This window comes from Rhipicephalus microplus, chromosome X (assembly GCF_043290135.1).
Source record: "Rhipicephalus microplus isolate Deutch F79 chromosome X, USDA_Rmic, whole genome shotgun sequence".
Classification (NCBI taxonomy): Eukaryota; Metazoa; Arthropoda; class Arachnida; order Ixodida; family Ixodidae; genus Rhipicephalus; species Rhipicephalus microplus.
This window is the reverse complement of record NC_134710.1, coordinates 327,644,153-327,667,079: the sequence shown is the minus strand read 5'-3', so window position 1 is coordinate 327,667,079 and position 22,927 is coordinate 327,644,153. Positions and strand designations below refer to the sequence as shown.

The window sequence follows — 22,927 nt, the reverse complement described above, 5'->3', positions numbered from 1 at the left end:
CATGGCATTATCCATCGGGAGTGTCTCTGTTAACTACTGCATGTCACTACTGAAAAACAGGAATTTCACAGTGACACTTTCACAGCAGGATGACCACTGTCATTTTTAGACAGACGCCAGCTGCCAATGCCAACATAGCTGCTTGCAACACCTATAGCAAAGGCAAGCTGGTCGAGGTTACTTGCAGTCACCTCATAACAACATTTGCATACACTGTTGTAGCCTTCAATTTACCTTGCACAACTACTTCTGAAATGCACACACCACAGAAACTGAAAAACAGCTGTGAGTGTTCAAAAAGAGTTTTCTGCGTCGTATGCATTTCAGTGGTGATGCATCAACAGAGGTATAACAAAGCTTTTGTCACTTATTGCAACAAAACCTCGAGGAATTGACAAACTGACCTCTGAGTTTAAATTTTGCTGAACTGCATGCACTGCTTCATCAGGATTCTTCTCTTTCCGCCCACGTTTCTTGCAGGGGCCCAAAGGTACCTTACGTATCCTAGTTGTCGTGTGATATTTAGTGAGTACTTCCAATGACCCTGTTTTTACCTGAGTGAAGAACAGAGAAAAAAGTGTCAGTATACTACAGAATTCACTGTACTAAGTGCAGTTCTAAAAATATGTGTACCAAGCAACACTTCATACTTAAATATGATTAACACCTTGACATTATGACAAAAATTCAATATCATCATCATCATCATCAGCCTGACTACGTCCACTGCAGGACAAAGGCCTCTCCCATATACCGCCAGCTAACCCGGTCCTGTGCTTGCTGCTGCCAATTTATGCCCGCAAACTTCTTAATCTCATTTGCCCACCTAACCTTCTGTCTCCCCCTAACCCGCTTCCCTTCTCTGGGAATCCATTTTGTTACCCTTAATGACCAGCGGTTATCCTGTCTACGCGCTACATGCCCGGCCCATGTCCATTTCCTTTTCTTTATTTCAACTATGATATCTTTAACCCCCGTTTGTCCCCTAATCCACTCTGCTCTCTTCTTGTCTCTTAAGGTTACACCTACCATTTTTCTTTCCATTGCTCGCTGCGTCGTCCTCAATTTAAGCTGAACCCTCTTTGTAAGTCTCCAGGTTTCTGCTCCGTAGCTAAGTACCGGCAAGATACAGCTGTTATATACCTTCCTCTTGAGGGATAGTGGCAATCTACCTGTCATAATTTTGAGAGTGCTTGCCGAATGGGCTCCACTCCATTCTTATTCTTCTAGTTACTTCAATCTCGTGGTTCAGCTCTGCAATTATTACCTGCCCTAAGTAGACATAGTCTTTTACAACTTGAAGTGTACTATTACCTATCTCGAAGCGCTGCTCTCTTCCGAGGTTAGAGCATCCCCCTTGCATGCAAAAGGTCCAAGGTTCAAATCCCGGTGCCGCGCAGTTCCCAACCGGGAAAAAAAAAATCCGCGTAGTGATAGAACTGCATTAAGAGGCCTGGGGTGCGGCCTCACCGGTAACCACTGCCGGGAATGCACTCCCTCACCAGAGAAGGATTGGCCACCCTGGTGCAGTATCTGGCCACTACCTCCCACATGCATACGTCAAATAACTCACGGCCCTCAGTCCCCAGCAGCTGCGAAGCAACTGACCACGGCGGCGGTCAGATCTGCAACGCCACAGAGGGTGCTAAGAATCTCTGGATCCGGACAGGCCGCTATTGGAACCTGAACTTGGCAACGTTTAACGCTAGAACCTTATCTAGTGAGGGAAGTCTAGCTGTACTATTCGAGGAGCTAGAGGGTGTTAAATGGGATATAATAGGGCTCAGTGAGGTTAGACGGACAGATGAGGCCTATACGATGCTGCAGAATGGGCACGTCCTTTGCTGTCGGGGCTTGGCAGACAGAAGAGAACTGGGAGTGGGGTTCCTAATTCACAGAAACACAGCTGGCAACATAGAGGAATACTATAGCATTAATGAAAGGGTGGTAGGTATCGTAATTAAACTCAATAAAAGATACAAGATGAAGGTGATGCAGGCTTACGCGCCTACATCCAGCCATGATGACGCTTCAGTTGAAAGCCTCTATGAAGACGTGTAATCGGCAATGAGTAAGGTAAAAACACAGTATACTATAGTGATGGGCGACTTTAATGCAAAGGTAGGGAAGAAACAGGCTGGAGACCAGGCAGTAGGAGATTATGGCATCGGTACTAGAAACGCCGGAGGAGAACTACTAGTAGAATTCGCAGAACGCAATAATTTACGGATTTTGAATACCTTCTACCGAAAACGAGGAAACCGCAAGTGGACATGGAGGAGCCCTAATGGCGAAAATAAGAACGAAATAGACTTTATAATGAGTGCACACCCAGGAATCGTGCAGGATGTGGAAGTGGTTGGCAAGGTACAATGCAGTGACCATAGAATGATACGGTCTCGAATTCGCCTAGACTTGAAGAAGGAAGGACAGAAACTGATACGCAAGAAGCCAATCAATGAGCTAGCACTGGGAGAGAAAGTACAGAAATTCAGAGTGTCGCTGCAGAACAGGTACTCTGCTCTTAGTGAGGAAACCAACCTTAGCGTAGATACAATGAATGATAATCTGACGAGTATCATTACGGAGTGTGCAGTGGAAGTTGGAGGCAGGGTAGTTAGACAGGACACTGGCAAGCTTTCCCAGGAAACGAAGAATCTAATTAAGAAGCATCAAATCGTGAAAGTCTCAAGTACAACAGACAAAATAGAACTGGCAGAACTTTCGAAGTTGATTAATAGGCGTAAGGTATGCGATGTAAGAAGGTATAACATGGAGAGAATTGAACACGCTCTGAAAAATGGAGAAAGCGTCAAAGCAGTGAAGAGGAAACTTGGGATAGGCAAAAATCGGATGTATGCACTAAAGGACAAACAAGGCAAAATGACTACCAATATGGATAGGATAGTTAAAATAGAGGAGGAGTTTTACAGAGATCCGTACAATAGCCGAGACAACGACTACCCTAATACTATAAGAACTAGCAGTAACCCAGATGAGACCTCACCAGTAATGATAGAAGAAGTCAGAAAAACTTTGGAGAGCATGCAAAGAGGTAAATCTGCTGGTGAGGATCAGGTAACATCAGATCTGCTGAAAGATGGAGGACAGATTGTGTTAGAAAAACTAGCCACCCTGTTCACGAGATGTCTCCTGACGGGAAGAGTACCAGAGTCTTGGAAGAACACTGCTAACATCGTCTTAATACATAAGAAAGGAGATGACAAGGACTTGAAGAATTACAAGCCGATCAGCTTGCTCTCTGTAGTATACAAGCTATTTACAAAGGTAATTGCTAACAGAGTAAAGAAAACATTAGAATTCGATAAACCAAAGAAACAAGCAGGATTTCGAACAGGATACTCAACAACTGACCACATTCATACTATCAATCAGGTAATAGAGAAATGCTCAGAATATAACCAACCACTATACATAGCCTTCATAAATTACGAGAAGGCGTTTGATTCAGTAGAAATAGCCGTCATGCAGACACTGCGGAATCAGGGCGTAGATAAAGTATATATAAACATTCTGGAAGAAATATACAGGGGATCAACTGCTACCATAATGCTTCATAAAGAAAGCAACAGAATACCAATCAAGAAGGGTGTAAGGCAGGGGGACACAATCTCCCCAATGCTATTTAACACGTGCTTACATGAGGTTTTCAGAAGCCTAGAATGGGAACAGTTAGCGATAAGAGTTAATGGAGAGTACCTTAGTAACCTGCGCTTCGCTGATGACATTACATTGCTGAGTAACTCAGGGGACGAATTGCAACTCATGATTATGGAGTTAGACAAGGAGAGCAGAAAGGTGGGTCTTAAAATTAATCTGCAGAAAACGAAAGTAATGACAAAAATTCAATATAGAGCTAACCATTTCAATACTCCAAGACAGCAGTGTCTATTTTAAAGGAATACTGAATAAAACTTTTGCTGCCAAGATTTTCAGCTAAGTTGAAAGATTGGATCCTGAAATCGATAGACGTAAACTTCATTTCAGACAAAAACTACAAGAAAATAGTTAATTTAATGCGTTTTTCACAAACTGCTGTTTTCAGCATCTCCGCCATGAACAAGAGAAGGTGACATCAGATACACTCGAAACAGGCAAGCCAACAATTCCAGCCATCGCCCATGTCTCTCGACCCACTCAGCTCCCCCTATGGTTCCCGGCTGGAATAAAGCATCAGTGATTTTGTGGAAGAGGGAGAGTGGGATGAAATTTTGTAGTGGTGAGAAAAGAAAAAAGTCGGACAGGAACCTTGCATGCGCCTCCGTGAATGTGATGTCACAGCTCGTGCTTGCGTGCCGCCGCCAAGCGCTGAGAATCCATAAAAAATACAGCCAACTTTTCATAAATATAGGAAATTAACTCTGTTTATTATCAGAACAGTCATATCTTTTGAGTAAAACCTAGATGTTTTCATCAGATTTTCCAATTTTTTGTTTAGTATCTCTTTGACATTACTCAAATTTTAAAGCTCTGTGAAGTTAGATGAATGGTAAAGATACATGTTACATCAGCTGAGATAAGTATGGCTTCCTGAAAACTTTCTCTTTATTTTGAAGGCCGCAAAATGGTTGCAAGCAATGGAGAAAATCAATGCCGAGCTTCTGCTTTTGTCAATTATGCAACAAAGCTGTGGCACAAATATGTTGGATATAATGCCAAGGATTTCATGGCATTTACACTCACCAGTACCATTCTTATAAAAAAAAATGTGTTTAGTATCAGCATTTTCCACGTTAAGTCTCTACATTCTTTTGAATGCTAAGTCACTATTTACTGACAAACAAACCGTAAAGAGTGGACTGTTTCAAAATCAGTGGTGACACAAGACAGCTAGGTGGTGCTTAACTCAATTTTTTTTTACTCTATTCTTTCTGGCTTACCACATCTTTGATACCAGAAGAACTTGCCTCTGCAGTTTGCCATATTAATCTACCAACATATCACAACTTGCCTTTGCAGTTTGCCATATTAATCTACCAACATATCACAGCTGGGCACGTCATTCCTATTCAGTTGCCTTTTGAGCTTCCCCCACAAAAATACAAACAAATATGTCGAGAATCAGAGAAGCTCAAAAGTAAGCTAGCATAGTACATAAGTAAAAAAAGACTTGTTCTTAGGTAAGTTCATGCTTCGATTGCAGCAGTGCAGCAATCTAACAATCAAAAACATCTAAGTGCATCAGTATAGTTCTAACTGATTAGCAATGATGGGTGAATAAAGTAATAGCATCAGATATCTTTAAGGAAGTAGTCAAGCTTAATTACTGTAATTACTCGAATCTAACGCGCACCTTTTTTCCGGTTAAGCAAGTTCATGAATCGCATGCGCGTTAGAATCGAGTAAGAAAAAAAAAAATGAATACGGTCATTCTATTGCCATAAGCATTTCCAAAATGGCCGCCCCCTACGTGCGTCGGCGTGGTGCGTCGGCCATTTCTGCCTATGTGTTTCCCATGTGCGGCACTTCGTACGTGTGCTGAGGAGTTCGTCATCTTGTAGTGCATTAGCATCGACGGCATGGAAGGGCCGACTCGAAAAACTCGACGAGTGCACCACGATGCCGCTTTTAATGGAAAAGTCATCGCGTGTGCCGAAACGGACGGAAATCGGGCCGCATCGCAATTGTTCGGAATTCCCGAAATGTGCGTGCGAGACTGGTGGAAACAAAAGCAGAAGATTGTCGACAGCAAAGCTTCACACAAAGGCTTCAGTGGACCACACCAGGGTCGGTTTCCGCAAATTGAAAAGCTGCTCGGCGAGTATGTGCTTGAGCAGCGAGCGGCACAGCGGCTCGTGACGACAGAACTGCTTCAAGTGCGGGCTATGCAGTTAGCCTTAGAAAAAGGGCTAATGCGGAGCCAGTTTAAAGTGAGCAGGTGCTGGCTAACTAACTTTATGAAGAGGAAAGGCTTTTCTCTCCGAAGGCGAACTGGCATATGCCGGAAGTTGCCCGAGGAGTACGAAGAAAAGCTTCACAGTCTTCAGAGGTTCGCCCTAAACTTGCGGCACAACAACGGCTACCTGCTTGGGCAAATCGGGAATGCCAATCAGACGTCGCTTTAATTCGACATGCCTGGCACCACAACCGTCGAGGAGAAGAAGGCGAAGCAAGTCCGCGTGCTGACATCGGTCCACGGTAAAACTACAGTGACGGCAATGCTCTGTTACACGTCAGATGGGCACAAGCTTCCCCCGTACCTCATATTTAAATGGAAGACGCTCCCGAAAGGAGTCGTTTCTTCGAGTGGTGTGATCGTGCGGGCCAACGAGAATAATGGGTGTGCGTTGCAATCGATGTCTTTCTTTTTTTTTCGTCGTGGAAACCGGGTGCGGGTTACAATCGCGGGTGCGGTAGAATCGAGTAAATACGGTATGTAAACAAAAATTAATTGACCAACCTGGAAATGCTACTACACTCGGAGTTTCCTGAAATTAACTAGAGGGGACAATGGCACTGCGATCATTCAGTGACAATGGAAACTATGGGTATGACATGGATTTGCCCAGTGTTTGTGCTTGCGGGCGGCGAACGCACTAGTGGCTTCGTTTATTGCAGTGTTTTGGTTTTGTTTCGAAGGAAAGAACAAACCGTTTTCACTTCGTGACTCGATTTAAAGTGGTAAGCCTAAAATATTAAAGTGGTGAAGCGTAACTGCCGAACATTTGCCGTTTGTTGTTTTGTGAAAAAGCAGCTTCAATCCATGCCAGAATTAAGGTAAAGTACGAGGACTAGGCAAATCCAAGTCATACCCATAATTCTCATGCTCGCTGAAGCGCTATGAGTTGTAGCTCCCATGGACTCTAGCGCCAGAGTTCCCTCTAGTGTATACTATTCAGGAAACTCTATGACTACACCCACTGAGCATTGGTCACATACCGTATTTACTCGATTCTACCGCGCCCTCGATTGTAAAGCGCACCCGGTTTTCACGCCGGAAAAAAAAAAAGTAAGACATCGATTGCAACGCGCACCCATTTTTCTTGTTGGCCCGCACGATCACACCACTTGGGAAAACGACTCCTTTCGAGAGCGTCTTCCGTTGAAATATGAGGTACGGGGGAAGCTTGTGCCTATCTGACGGGCAACTGAGCATTGCTGCCACTGTAGTTTTACCGTGGACCGACGTCAGCACGCGAAGTTGCTTCGCCCCCTTTTTCTCGACGGTTGTGGTGCCAGGCATGTCGAAGTAAAACGGCGTCTGATCGGCATTCCCAATTTGCCCAAGCAGGTAGCTGTTGTTGTGCCGCAAGTTTAGGACGAACCTCTGAAAACTGTGAAACTTTTCATCGTACTCCTTCGGAAACTTTTCGCATATGCCCGTTCGCCTTCGGAGGGAAAAGCCTTTCCTCTTCATAAAGTTAGTTAGCCTACACCTGCTCGCTTTAAACTGGCTCCGCATTAGCCCTTTTTCTAAGGCTAACTGCATAGCCTGCACTTGGAGCAGTTCTGTCGTCACAGGCCGCTGTGCCGCTCACTGCTCAATCACATATTCGCCGAGCAGCTCTTCAGTTTGCGGAAACCGACCCTGCTGTGGTCCAATGAAGCCTTTGCGTGAATCTTTGCTGTCGACAATCTTCTGCTTTTGTTTCCTTCCGCCAGTCCCGCACGCACGTTTCGGGAATTCCGAACAATCGCGATGCGGCCCGATTTCCGTCCGTTTCGGCACACGCGATGACTTTTCCATTAAAAGCGGCATCGTGGTGCACTTGTCGAGTTTTTCGAGTCGGCCCTTCCATGCCGTCGATGCTAATGCACTACAAGATGACAAACTCCTCAGCACACGTACGAAGTGCCGCACATGGGAAACACATAGGCAGAAATGGCCGACGCACCATGCCGACGCACGTAGGGGGCGGCCATTTTGGAAATGCCGATGGCAATAGAATCACCGTATTCATTTTTTTTTTTACGTACTCGATTGTGATGCACATGCGATTTATGAACTCGCTTAACCGGAAAAAATGTGTGCATTAGATTCGAGTAATTACGGTAGTCACACCATGAGACAGGTGTGCATTTGTACATGTGTGTGTGTTCCTTCTTGACCCCATCTGAAGTAAGTTTCTGAGCTAAACACTATAAGAATAGGTCGCACTGACAAGGCCGGCAGTCTACGATTGCTTTGTTCATTAAATGGCGAACTTCAGGCATAATATTGGCAGACCGATTGCAATGTAATCAAAAGGGCAGAATATTTATTTGAAGAATTACAAGCATAGAATGCACCTGCTAAACATGCTGCAATCAATCTTGTATTTGTGTGGCACTTAAACATTACAGTAAAAAGCACTCAAGAAAGCTAGTTTCAGGACAATTAAAACTGATTATCGTAATGTAAAGTAAGAAATAAAATAAAATGCTGCAATGACCTTTTTGAGCAGCTTCTCAGCGATAACAATGAATTTTTTTTTTTCATCACTGCAGCATGTTACACTGAAATACTAATCACTACAGCCACTACTTATAAGCATCTTACTTCACTAGAGAATGGTACAATTTTAATATTGATATTGCCAGTGTAGAGCTTACATACTTCTAGAAACACTGCAACAGCTCATAACAAAAGCAAACAAATGTGGATTACGAGATCTTCTTTTGCACACATCTGGTTTTTACTTTAAGTTTAACAATACAGCAAAATATAATCTGATTTCACAGGACGAATGGCTCACCCTGGACATTTGTTAACCAAAATTCACCCTAATGACCTGGTACAAATCTTCCGTTTTTGTAGAAGTGCTAGAAATGTATGAAGATGATGATATATGGTGTTAATTGGTGCAAGGGACATATGATGGCCAAAGAGCACCATGAACATTAACAAAAATAAGAGCAATGGTCTGTCATTGAATCAGTATAAACAGCATGTGAACAATCATGATGTTACGCAGCTGTAAAGGGGCTTGAATTCTACGCCCTAAGGCGGGTTAAAACTTAAAAGTACTAGTAAAATCATGGAGGTGACGTGAAACGTGTGAAGCTGGAATAAATGACAGTGTTGGTGGGGAGAGCCGCCGTAGCCACGACCTCTACAGAGGTCGAGCTAGGGATAATCTTCGAATATGGTGTGAAAATCATGTACATCTTTTAAAAACATGAACAGTGATCGGGAATCAAAACTGGACCATCTCCCACTTAAAGATAACCATGTGTAGATGTGAAGCAGCAGGCGCTAACGCTTACACTGGCGGCAACGTTGACGCTAACGCTCATCAAGCAAAAGCCAAGTAAAGACGCCCTTGACTGAATTCCGAAAGCACGATCTAGTGCCTACATATACGGGGTGACCAGTGAACTGTTGTGCAGAACGCATAGTCAGTTTTTTACTAGCAGACAGCCTTGTGAGGGGAGAGGAGAGACAGTTTTGCGCATGTCACACACGGCGAGCAGCAACAGGCTAGGGAGAGAGTGACATCAACGAGCGCGCACTGCGAGGAAAGGCGTGACCTACATGGCCCTGCCCCAACACCTGTGGCCAGGGGAGCACGGTGCAGACGAAGGGACAGCGTTACACAGGCTAGTCAAAAAGCTACTTCACATCTAAAAGTGCATCCCTACCAATGAGCATGACAGGATGTAGTGGAAGCTGGTGTCGGTAGGGCAATAAAAAGTGCCTTTTTCGTACAGCATCTAAATCACTACACTGGACGAGAATGTGGAGAACCATAAGTGGATCTCCACGTCGCTCACAGATGGGTTGTTCACTGCCAGACAAAAGGTGTGAGTGTGTAGAGTGTGTGTGTGTCTCCTATCTGTAGCGTTGTAAGTGCACTTGTGTGTAGCATGATCTGCATACTGGTGGCCAGTTTTCAAGCATCATTTTAATAACGTGTAGTTTGTTCTCTGTTTTCCTATGCTATAGACACTGCCAGCACACCCTGAGCCTCCGTCGTAGGACAGTTTTCATGTCAAGTTCAGGGACGGCCATGGATGTACTGGCGGGTGTGTGGTCAAGTGCAGATGCATATAGCTGGTCTGCCACCAAGTTTCCAGCGATCTCGCGGTGCCCTGGCACCCAGCACAGAACAACATGTCATTTGAAGACATAGATTGTGCATAAAAGAGAGTAAAGTGACACAAAAACAGGATTTTTATGCTTTTTGAGTGTTTTCAGAGCTGTTACTACGCTCAGTGAATCTGTGTATATCACTGCACATTGTAGTTGCAGTTCCTTAATATGCTTGACGGCCACAGATACCGCTTGAGCTTCTGCGATGAAGATGCTTGTTTCGGAGTGCAGAATACCGAAATCGGAAAAGGATGGGCCAACAGCTGCATACGACACACCAGTACGAGACTTTAACGCATCTGTATAGAATTCTGGGCATGTGTACTTGTGTTGGAGTTCGAGGAAGTGCATGCGGATATGTGTAGTAGGTACCTGTTTAGTTATTTCAAAGAAATATATGTCACAGTCTATAACCTGCCACTGCCACGGTGGCGGATAAGCTGCGGGAGCCATTAAACGGTGTTCTTGAAGTGGCACAACGGTTTCCTCACGGAGGCTCCTTATACGGAGTGAGTAGGGTTGTCTCAGCGAAGAACGGTTGTGGAACAAGGTAGAATTGGACAGATTATTAATTGTGGTGTGAGTGGAATGTTCCTCATCTGCGTTCACCCTGAGATAATATGTAAGAGACATATAATATCTCTGCAAATGGAGGGACCATTCATTTTATTCCGCGTACAGGCTTTGCTTTCTACAGGACTAGTACGAAAAGTACCCGTAGAAAGGCGGATGCCTACATGGTGGACAGGGTCGAGCATCTTTAAAGCAGATGGTGTCGCAGACTGGTAGGTTATAGCACCGTAATCAAGGCACATGCACACAAGACTTCTAAACAAATTCATCAGGCTGCTCGAAATGCGTAACTACAGCGTATATGAACCCGAACTTGTCTTCACAAGTTGATTGAAAATGTCCATTAATTCATAGCAATGACCCTTGACACCCTAGCCTTCACATATGTAATCAAATGCACCCACCTTTTCATAAAATCCATCCTTTTTCCCATATTCATCACTTGCATCAAGTACATACAATGGAAGCACGTGCAGCTGCTCATCATCACCCTTCTCAAAACCACGGTGTTTTGTCAATGTAACCACCTGAAAAACACACACGCACATTTAACCAAATTTATGCACTGTGCTCACAGTGGGAAACAAAATGTACCTAGTAGGGATTTACCTGACAGCCATTAGAAAGGCCTCCTTTTATGGCAATCCCCCCCCCCCCTCCTCCCGTTCTCTTAATGGAGCGCTGACATCAAATTTACTCATGCCAAGATTTTTGCGTCAGCGAGTAGCTATAGACCCGTTGCAGTGATTCACGACCTAAAGCACAACTGAGGGATGAATAACTATCACTTTTATTGATTTATATCACTGGTATCTAAGACTATTGAAAACGGCCGGCAATCCCGCCATTTTTAGCACTGGGAGCCCCAGCAGTGACGCTACCTCGCGGTCACCTCGAGATCACGCCACAGCTGACCACTTCTTCACAGAAAAGAGTGACGTCAGGCTTAGCTGCTCCGCAAACATTTCCTCTGCTAGGTGGACACATGCAGTCATGCCTTATCACCTGCATTGCTATCGTCCCCATACAAAGTGTCGAGTCGGGTTCAATACGATAGTATGGAACTTGGAATCCCCACAAATCACAACATTGCGAATCATTTTTGCTTCGATCGACCTTTTGCAGAACAGTAATTCTGAAATGGACGCCGTTGCAAGCAGCGCTGCAGAGGTGCCCGAGGATGCACGCTTCAGCCAACATTTCTAGTTCTAAAAACGTTGGCTTCAGCCGTGTTCGCTTGTGTGTTTCAGTTAGCTATATTGCTGTGTTTCTTCTTGCAAAGCATTCAGGCAGAGGGGTCAATGCAATATAGATATCACGAATGAGCATCAGCGGAGAAATAGAACAAGTTGACTGCATGCCAGTTTTTTTTTTTTTTTTTTTGCACATCTACATGGCCCCACTTATCCAGCCTCTCGCGGTACAGATGAACGAAAATTCAACGATAACTGCATGTTACTTGGTAGCGATGATATCTGACTGTATGTATGCTGTTCCACTTTTGATAGCTTGTGGTCGTGTTGATGTGTAACACATACGTGATATGAAAAGACACCTTCATTGCACTTTTTCCGTGCTTGGAACTAGACGACTGCAACTCACCTGCAACTCACAACGATTCCCCGACATGCTGACCTACAAGCACACGTTTAATCATGCTCTTTTCTTTCGCCATTCATTTAAAGGTGGTTTTCATCTTCATAATTTCATGAAATCATTCAAACCGGTGTGACAAAGATCAGATGCGACAAGCGAGTGTGTTTCTGCGCTTCAGCGCCAGTCGGTGTCAATATAAGAACACTCAGATCGTACACGTCATCGCTACTAGGGCAGCGTCACTCAGGATGGTATTTGTGTAATGTATCACACCGAACACGTAGCACTAGTGTCGATGTCGCAGGGTAGTCTATTTTCGGTTTTTCTCCTTAGATTTTCTATGCTGTTTGACATTGAATTGAAATAACTTCCACGCAACGAATGTCGTTCAAATTTGGCCAAGAAGACCTATGCATGCCAAGCGATTGAATGATGGGCCCATCTCGATCTTGAAATTTGATGTCAGTGCTCCTGTAAAGGAGGCTTGAAGGCTTCCTTTATTCTAGGGGAGGCGCATGGGCGGATTCCATATGAGAGTTGAGTACATGTGCGTATGTTACTGACCACAAAGTGAGGGCTGCACCCCATTTTGAGGTTTCTGTTTCTACTAGTGTACAGGGCCACCTATTCATGGAGAAAACACTCTACCTGTGTTTATGCCAGTGAATGTATTCATCATTCGTTTCAATTTATGAAAAGTGGAGCTGCTATAAAGCCTAGAAATTGACTAACAAGTTTTCTCCAATGACAACTTCATCAACTTGCACATTAATTTCTGCCAAGCAGACATTCTATTCAAACACATAAAACACTTGAAAAACTTTAAATATATCAAGCTCTTGAGAGATACTCACAACAGTGCAGCCATTATTCATGTTGTGCAAATCTTTGTGAGAATGGGCACAGAAGTCCACGCAGGCTGTGACTCCCGAAAATGGCCTTCCTGGTTTCAGGCCCAGCCGACACGATATACCCTCGGACTCGAACTCAGTCTTAGTAGGAAAATTGAAGAAAGGGCAAACGTTACACTACCATTCGTTTGCAAAGAACAATAGCTGTGATACAACAACAAAAACGAAGTGGGAACATACCTGGTTCTTGTATGATTCTGGTGCAACTCTAGCATACAGGGGAGCCATATCAGTCGCCAATTGCTGCAGCTTCTCTTCAAGCTCCTGTTCCTACACGCCACAAGTAAGAAGGTTATTATTTAAAGTGGCTGCCCATATTCCACTGTAAATGATAAACTGACGAGTCAGTAATGTACATTGCAGGATGACGAAAGTGGCATATGTGCACACCTATTTCATGTCAAACCATTGTCTGACAGATTATACGTACATTCTATTACCCATGTATGCAGAGGCATAGCAATCCTTTTTTTTTTTAATGGGAGGAGGGGGGGGGGGCGATGTGAAAAATCCTGGAGAGGGATGCTGAAAAGCTATATATCATAGGAGGTGCAAAAAATAAATGATTGCTGTGATCAAAACTTGAAATTTATCAATGCAAGGATCACTCCAGGTATATCATGTGTCGAGAATGAATGCAGTAAATATCTAAGAGTTTTTTGATGTTACCAACTAAGGAGGGCGACAATGGTGCACCCCATCCCCAGTCTCCCTGACTAATGCCACAGGGTGTAAGAATGGTATTGTGTGCTCAAGAATACTGCAAAATAATGGTGCAGTCCTGTAGTTTAAGAGTGCAGTAAAATACCCGCTGAAAAGTGAAGGTACGAAGTCCGGAGGCACATCCTAACTCCCTTACACAACCTGTTAAATTAGCTCTCTAAATGTTCTGTGCCAATGAAGACTATTAGGCAATTTTCACTAATTGATACAACATAGGAAAGATAAACAGCATAACCACAGCACATACTCAGAGTTGTCATTCAAGGAGTTAATTGAAGATGTAGTTCTACAGGGCGTTTTTGAAGAAATCCATTCGAAATTTCTTTTTAATGAGGTAAATACAGCATTTGCTCCCTTTCTTCACTATTAGTGACAGGCATCTTAAGATAGCTAAAAACATTATTTACTATAGTTATTACAATTAAACTGGTAAACTTCTTTAATAAATGAAGACAGGCAGCCAGGTAAGATGAGAGAATTAGAGCCCTTCCTGCGAAGTGTTGATGGTCACTTTGAGATTTCAAAAAGCAGCCTTCAGTAATTTGGGGAGCTTTTAAATTCAACCAAATTCATCGGCAGAACTAAAACATGAAAGAGCGCAAGTGCCATATTCTTCTGAGATGTCCAGAATCAGTGCAACGCCGTTATATCAGCCATCGACTGACTACGTGTGACTATAGCACGCATGACACAGAAAAACACCTGTGCAATCATTGCTATAAACAGTGACGCCATTCTGGTCATCTGCTACAGTGCAGTCTACCTTTAATAATATCCAAGTACCAATGAAATCCCATTGTTATAACCAATGATTGTTATAAGTGGGTTGAGAAAATAAAAACAAAATAAAGGTCGAAACATTTGAATTGCATGCAAGTAAGGTAGTGCAATTATGTACTTGTGATCAAGAACATCAAAATTCTCCATGTATCTGAGAAGGAGGTCCTTCTCGAAAAAAAAAAAAAAAAGTCTCGAACCGACTGTATCATCCATTGGGCCTACTGCGATCGACAGTGCCTGGGTAGGCTGCTCAACCACATTGTTGGAGTTGTCGCTCTCACCACTGCCCTCAACACATATAGTATGCTCAATGATCACCTCATCGCTGATGCACTCGTACGTATCATCAACACCATCTGCATGAAGTAAGTGGTCCAGACACGGTGCATCTTCATTAAGCCCCGAACACAATTCAACTCAACTCCGGCAGCTCTTCATCAACGAGCGCTTCCCAGGCCTCTCCTGGCATCGCTTTTAAAGTTAAAAAAAAAGTTCCTCCTCCTGTCACTTCCCCGACTCGATTTCTTAGGGTTCAGACTAGGTGCAGGGTGCATAGCAGCGCATCTTATGGGCATGGACAGACATTTTCAGTGTGCGCTGCTGCCAGATTCGATCAACACATACGATATCGCGGCGCTGGAGCATCAATAAGCGGTTTATTTTACTATAGTAAGCACACAAAACTGGATAGTTTCATCGCTGTTCATTTTTATATGATATATTACTATAAATGGTATCATTATAAGTGGACTCCACTGTATTTAGGATTATATCAGCACTTCAGTTTCAGATAAAAATTCTTTCTAATCTTTGCTGAAAACCACAGACATCAACACTGTCAGTAAAGTACCCTACTGCATCATTCTCATCAATCAAAGAAGAGGCTCAGCAGAGAGAAGGATGTGACAGACGACAGAGGCAGGAGCCATTGAGAAGAAAAATTCAGCAATTGGGAAATGACACCAAACAAATGTGACACGTGGATAATTGGTGGCGATCATGTGTGCTAGGCATAATATGGCTGTGTGGCAAGAAAACGACTGAGGTTTCAAATGCAGGGCACCATACCCTTTCTTTCAAGAAAGCTTCCCTGTGAGCAAGAGTGAATCGCACGCACAAATGGCCTATGCAACACACACTGCTTGGAATGTCACTGAATGCACCACACGACTTCAGTTCTTCATTTAATGTACAATGGCACCACTGGAAATTCACCACAAAGCAAAATATAAAGAGAAGAGAGGTCTTATCAAGTGAATGTCACTAGCTTTCTCAGTTCTTGCACATGAGAGAACAAAGAGAAAGTACCCCACTAGCACACAACAGCAGAAGCAAAGGGGGCGAGAGTGTTTTTTTTACCATGCCTCTTGGTGCCATGGTAATGGCACAGTTCAAATACTTCCAAAGTGTCCAATAATGAACTAGTTTTGAAATGCTCTCAATAAAATGCTTCCTAGGCAGCAGCCTTTAGGGGAACCCTGCAAGAATCTGTGACTGCAAGAATCTGTGAACGTATTCAAGAAATGGTGTTGATCTGTAGTCAAGTCTCTAGTGATCGTGCAAGTCAAATATGATTGCACTGTGTGCAACATAGAATGGTACATGCAGGGTATGCACACTTGTGTAATTAACAAACAAAATGGTGCTATGCCCCATGACAGCTGGTAGCTCTTACCATCTTGGTACGCTTTTCTGTATGCCACCAGAGTGCTGCAGCAAAAGTGACTTATAACACCTTTAAGTCGCGAAAAACCTCCGTTTTACTTTTTCCCAAGTGAAAATTACATCTTGGAACACTCGCAGAAATATGATTCCTTGCATTACAATACTGACTGAAAAACCATTGAGAAATGCCTGTCCCACAGACTATTTGAGGCCACGAGCCAAAGTGGGACCCACATTGTTCCACTGCCCACCTAGGGCATCAGCATAAACCTCAGCACAGCTTCACAAGTATAGACTCTGAGATGAATAGAGCCGCTTGTGAAGGGGCTCAACGCATGCAATACAAGGAGGCATTTAACAGGCTCAACAAATAAGCTTTGTGCAATTTTTTTTTCTACGACAGCATCCTGGATCGTCTGCATGTTTACTGTTTTGATAGCAGAAGGCATAAAAAAGCACGTCCCTATTCATTCCTTGCATATGTACGCCTGTCTAGCTACTGCACTAACTTGGCATTATGTGAGAAACACATGAGGGCGTCCGGAAGAATAACATTAACATTATCAGTATTCATGTGTTTCACAACCAATCCTCACCTGCATGAGCCAGGAGAGTAGTCACAAGGTTTTCGATAGAACAAATATAAAGATAAATGATGAATGGTGCTCTGTTTCTTTATACAATTTACTCCTCAAAGAGCCACCAGGGTGCAGGAATGCAGCTGATTGCACGATGACGTATCACCGTGTTGAACTTATATTATGAAAAACAGCCTTTAATCTAATCAGTCAGCAAAAACTAGAATGCGTCAGCTTCCTCAAACACAGAGTCAGCCAGCACAAGAAAAAATTCACTAACACATTATGAGAAACAGAAGAGGCAATGAACCAGTTTCCTATGTACATATATGAGCAGCGTGGCAAATACAACTACTGGTTTTGGAAGATTTGTATCTCAGCTTCATCATCATCATCATCAGCCTGACTACGTCCACTGCAGGACAAAGGCCCCTCCCATGTTCCGCCAGTTAACCCGGTCCTGTGCTTGCTGCTGCAAATTTATACCCGCAAACTTCTTAATCTCATCTGCCCACCTAACCTTCTGTCTCCCCCTTACCTGCTTTCCTTTTCTGGCAATCCAGTTATTTACCCTTAACGACCAGCGGTTATCCTGTCTACGCGCTACATGCCCAGCCCATGTCCATTTCTTCTTCTTGATTTCAGCTATGATATCCTTAACCCCCGTTTGTTCCCTAATCCACTCTGCTCTTTTCTTGTCTCTTATAGTTACACCTACCATTTTTCTTTCCATTGCTCGCTGCGTCGTCCTCAATTTAGCTGAACCCTCTTTGTAAGTCTCCAGGTTTCTGCTCCGTAGCTAAGTACCGGCAAGATACAGCTGTTATATACCTTTCTCTTGAGGGATAGTGGCAATCTACCTATCATAATTTGAGAGTGCTTGCCAAATGTGCTCCACCCCATTCTTATTCTTCTAGTTACTTCAATCTCGTGGTTAGGCTCCGCGGTTATTACCTGCCCTAAGTAGACATAGTCTTTTACAACTTGAAGTGCACTATTACCTATCTCGAAGCGCTGCTCTTTTCTGAAGTTGTTGTACATTACTTTCGTTTTCTGCAGATTCATTTTAAGACCTACAGTTACGTTCCGTTCGGTTCTTTCCACTCGCCTCTCGCTTGTTGCGCGACATTTGCTGCTGCCGCCAAGGAAGCCGAAGACGAGAACTTTTCATCTGCTGGCACCTTGAGGAAGCGACCGCTCCGACATCATCTGGATATAGAGACGTTTATTCGTTTCTTTCTTTTTTTTTACTGTCCCTGCACCCCTGGTTTTATCCCCTGCCTCCCCATTCAACCACTCTTACAGTCCAATCGTAACGCACCACTCTTACAGTGCAATCGGAACGCACAGATGTGTCTCTCCTCGCCACAACCTCGAAGACCCACCGCCTCTTGCCCACTCATCGGTTCTCCGCCGTCGCTCAGGTTTCTTTCACACCGGTTCCCGGAATGATTGACGACGGGCGTTGCCAGGTCGTGGAAAAGCGCGTCCGAGTAAGTTCCTGCGATGCCGGGCTGACAGGTCATGAATACAATTGGCCCGTGCGCCAATGCCGTCGCCTCCGCTGATTCTGATTGTCCGGCGGACACGCACGTGTACCTTCCACATGTACCGGCCACCTGCAGCCTGGCTTGGTCTCCTGTAAGGCGCCATAATTGAACCCCTTGGGGCACGGGAGTTGTCACGTCCTTTGTGGCCAGCAGACAGTCATCGTCCCGCATTCCGGTGGCCCTGCTTCCTTGTTGGGGAGGGGTCGCCGGCCGCGGGGTGGGTAACATAAGGTATTCGGGGAACGCACGAAGTTCGAGCCCAACACCTCCCCTCCAACTGTGTTGCACTGTATCTATGACATGCGACACAAACACAACCGCATATGCACACATGTTCACTGGCTCGACACGTGAGGCACCAACTGTCACTCGTACCTCGTTGACTCCGTCGCGCGCACGCGCTAGCAAAGCATAATACACCCCCCTTAATTCCCTGTCCCATTTATGCGTCATCATTAGGAGTCACTAACCGCGACATTGCGTCGGCATTAGCGTTAAGACACCCTTTTTTGTGTTCAATTTCCAGGTTATACTTCTGTAGTGCCAACGCCCAGCGTGTCAGCCTAGCGCTCTGCGGAGTGGTTAGAGTCAGAAATTTGAGTAGATTATGATCGGTAATCACCTTGATTTTAGCGCCAAACAGCCAAACATCCAACTTACCCAGTGCCCAAATGATTGCGTAAGCTTCCTTTTCTATTGTGGCCCATCGGGTCTGAGCCGGGCTAAGCTTCTTGCTCAAAAAAGCGATAGGGCGTTCCTTGCCCACCAGATCCTGCTGTGCCAGGCACGCACCAACGGCGTAATCGGATGCATCTGTGGCGAGGATAAATTCTTTCCCCAGGTCTGGTGCCTGCAACGCCGACGCCTGCACTAGACAGTTTTTCACCTTGTCAAAAGCTTCCTGCACCTCTGTATTCCAAGGTAATTTCTGCGGAATACGTCGGCCAGTTAGGTTAGTCAGAGGCATAACGACTTTGGAGTACTCGGGCACAATAGTTGGCTAGCCCTAAGAAACTACGAAGCTGTCCCTTTGTTTCGGGAGCCGGGATCTCCTTTATCGCCCTGACCTTCTCTGGATCGGCCCCGTGCTTGCCTGATCCCACAATATGCCCCAAGAATTTTACTTCTGGTTGTGCAAACCGACATTTGCTTACGTTGAGCGTCAACCCTGCCTTCGCTAGGGACACAAGCACCTTGTCTAAATGTTCCAGGTGCTCGTTCCAGTTCTCGGAGTATATCGCTACATCGCCAATGTAAGCGCAAGCATAATGTCTATGCGGAGCCAGTACACTATTGATGACCCTCTGATAGGTACTGGCGGCATTCTTTAACCCAAAGGGCATCACTCTCCATGCGTACTGGCCTGAGGGAGTGGCAAAAGCAGTACAAACCTGCGCGTCCTCGTCGAGAGGTATTTGCCAGTAACCCCTGAACATGTCTAGCAGAGTTATGTACTTAGCCTTCGCTACTTGGTATAACAGATCAGTCGCCACGCTCATGGGAAATGCGTCTGTCTCTGTTATTTCGTTGAGTCTCCTGTAATCGCAACAGATGCGGATGTCACCGTCCTTCTTTGATACGCAGACCAGTGGATACGCGTGCGGACTTTCAACCGGGTATATCAATCCCCACTGCTGGAGCTCATCTACCTGCCTCTCTACTTTGTTCACCAGCGCCACCGGCACTCTGTATGGGTATGCGCGCCTCGGTTGCTCTCCTGCTTTGATTCGTATTTTATGGATTCCCACTTTGCAGGTGCCGGGTTTGTTTGCGAATACCCTCGGGTGCCTCGCGATTAAGTCTCGCAGCTGTTCTCTCTGTGTGGGCTCCAGGTGTGCTACCTCATCAAGCTGCAGCGTCGCTTGCGCCTCTAGCCCGCATGGTGGGACCGGAACCTCTCCAAATTCCTGATCGCCTTCGAATATCACTCCTACTGCAGTTACTCGGGCGTGATATGCGCGAAGCTTGTTAGCGTGAATGGTTCTGCGTGAACCGTCCTCGAGCTCAACTAAATAACTGTACGGTCGCAGTTTTTCGACCACTGTGATCGGTCTCTTCCACTTCGCCACTAGCTTCCCCTCTCCTTTCTTCTCGAGCCATAGTACTTGGTCCCCTGTGACAAACTGTTTGTCTGTGGCCCTCAAGTTATAGCGTCCTACGTACTCCTTCTGAGTGACTTCACTCTGTCGGGCGGCTCCTTCGCTAGCTTTTTCCAAACTACTTCGGAGCTTCGCAAGATATTCCGCTGCTGGCATACCCAATGATTGCGGCACTTCCCAGTCTCCTGACCAAGTCCTTTTGAGAATGGATAGGGGCCCGTTCGGCACCCGCCCGTACATGAGCTCGAACGGTGACCGCCCTGTAGTCGCATGTGGGACCTCACAATATGCCCATAACAAAAACGGAATCATCCTATCCCACTCGCGTCCATGTTCGCTGACTATGTGAGAAAGCATTCTTTTGAACGTGCCGTTCCAGCGCTCGACTAAGCCGTTGCTTTGCGGGTGATCGGGCGTGGAAAATCTCGGAGTTGCCCCAAGTCTTTGCAACATCTCCTGTGTCAACCTCGACGTAAAGTTGGTGCCCTGATCTGAGCAAATTGTCTCTGGCACCCGTGTTGAGAAAATATCTACAGTAACGCGTCACTGTAGCCTTCGTCGTTAGTGAACGGAGGCATACCACCTCTAGCCATGTGGTATATAAGTCTACGACACAAAGAGCATAGCGGTGACCTCTAGCCGAAGGGGGTACCATAGGACCGATGCAGTCCATGTTTACTGTCTGAGACGGCGCGCTGGGCCTGGCCAGGAGCTTTATCGGAACCCTATCTGCCTCGACGGCGATTTCACCTGGCATCCATGGCACGACCTACAGTACTCCTTTACATCTCGCGACATCTGTGGCTAGTAAAATGAGCTTTTCACTCGTTGTAGTGTTTTCCGCTCTCCTAAATGACCTGCCCATGGTGAATCGTGAGCTATTTTCAGCACTTCTTTGTGCCTGTGTGATGGTAGCACTAACTGTTTGCAGATGCGACCCGCGAGGTGTTCCTGATGATACGATAGCTCGTCTTGAACGAGCATGCCATGCGTTCCGGCCTTTGCCTGCGCCCAAGCATCTCGCAAAGCCGGGTCTGCTTCCTGAGCCTCACGAAACTCCTGTCGTTTGCTTTTGACCGGCTCGGAACATTCGCTGTTGCTCTCCGCGGTTATGACGCCTGCCATCGCCCGTTGCTCCTCGCATGCCTCATCTGACAGCTCCACTATAGCTTCGGTCTCCTCGACTGCTGAACACTCATCTGACACTATGTCACGTTTAACCCTTTCCTCGAGAAGCTGTGCGTAATCGTTGGGCGTGATCAGCGCGTCGGTGCCATCTAGCAGCTTATCTGTGATTGCACAAAGCACGGCCGACTGCACCGCCTCGGACATCACGTAAGGACTTCCTTCAGTAGCTATAAGCGGCACGTAAGCCAACTCAGCGGTTACCTGTTGCCCGAAGGCTCCCGTCAACTTTATCTGCGAACCCGTACCATCGTACTGAGGTACCACTGCCTTTTTGATGACGCTCACCTCCGCTACCGAGTCTACCACGACGTTTAATGATCGACCTGAGCTTTTAAGCGTTACAGTTACCAGTGAGGGTTGTTTCTGCTCTTTACGCTGCCACAACCTTTCTGTTATTGCTATTTCTGACCCGAATGCAGAAGCCGTCACCCTCGCGACCACTGGACCGTTTTGTTGTCCTGCTGGCCTAGTGCCTTGCCTTGCACCTGAGCCCTTATTGGGGCAATTCCTGGCAATGTGGTCGGCACCCTTACACTCAAAACATCGCCTTTTCCCTTTTCCGTCCGTGGATGTATCTACCGCTGTTTTAGCTTTCTTTTGCCACTCCTCTACATTTGCCTTCTTTTGTGCCGCCTTGCACTTTTCGCTCTCCTCGAATCTCTCCGCGAGCCTAGCCACACCACTGGGCAGCAAAAAGGACTCCTGTTGATTACAAATGACATGCGCTCTCGCTTCCGGGCTCAAACATTCTTTCAAGCGATCCGCGACGACTAGCTGCTTGAGTTCCTCGTACGTGCCTACTTTTGAACTCTGGACATAATAGTCGAAATAATTCTCAAGGCGTACGGCAAACTGATCCCAGGACTCCCTTTCTCCCTTTTTCGATCCCACAAACAGCCTCTTGTACTCCGCCGCCGAAAGCCTGAGACCCTCCAAAATGCTTGACTTAAGCTTAACATAAGCTTTGCGCTCCTCTGATGTAAGCCTGCACAGCAACCCACGTGCCCATTCACTCAACTGTGGCAAAACTAGCCCGGCCCACCATTCGCTCGGAACTTCATACGACTCGAGCGTTGCCTCAACATCCTCGAACCACATTGGCGCAAGCGCCTCTTAGTTCGGCATTGGTGCCAGTACACCCTTTAACAAGCTTGCGAATTTCAGTCGCCTGTCTTCTTCTGACCTTCCGCCAAGCGCTACGCTGTAATCGCTCTTGTTCGACTCTGCCCCA

The 22,927-nt window shown here is 45.6% G+C and overlaps 1 protein-coding gene across 5 annotated transcripts in view; it reads right to left on the bottom strand.

The window, feature by feature from the left end:
• The window catches only part of Tet (Ten-Eleven Translocation (TET) family protein), a 270,293-nt gene that overhangs the window by 8,842 nt on the left and 238,524 nt on the right, over window positions 1-22,927 (bottom strand). For all 5 annotated transcript variants that reach the window (XM_075879612.1, XM_037413663.2, XM_037413662.2 and 2 more), the window contains 4 exons: window positions 13,294-13,383; window positions 13,057-13,194; window positions 11,011-11,133; window positions 405-554 (listed from right to left, as the gene is read on the bottom strand). In XM_075879612.1, the coding sequence (XP_075735727.1) occupies window positions 405-554; window positions 11,011-11,133; window positions 13,057-13,194; window positions 13,294-13,383 (501 nt within the window). The remainder of the gene's footprint in view (window positions 1-404; window positions 555-11,010; window positions 11,134-13,056; window positions 13,195-13,293; window positions 13,384-22,927) is intronic.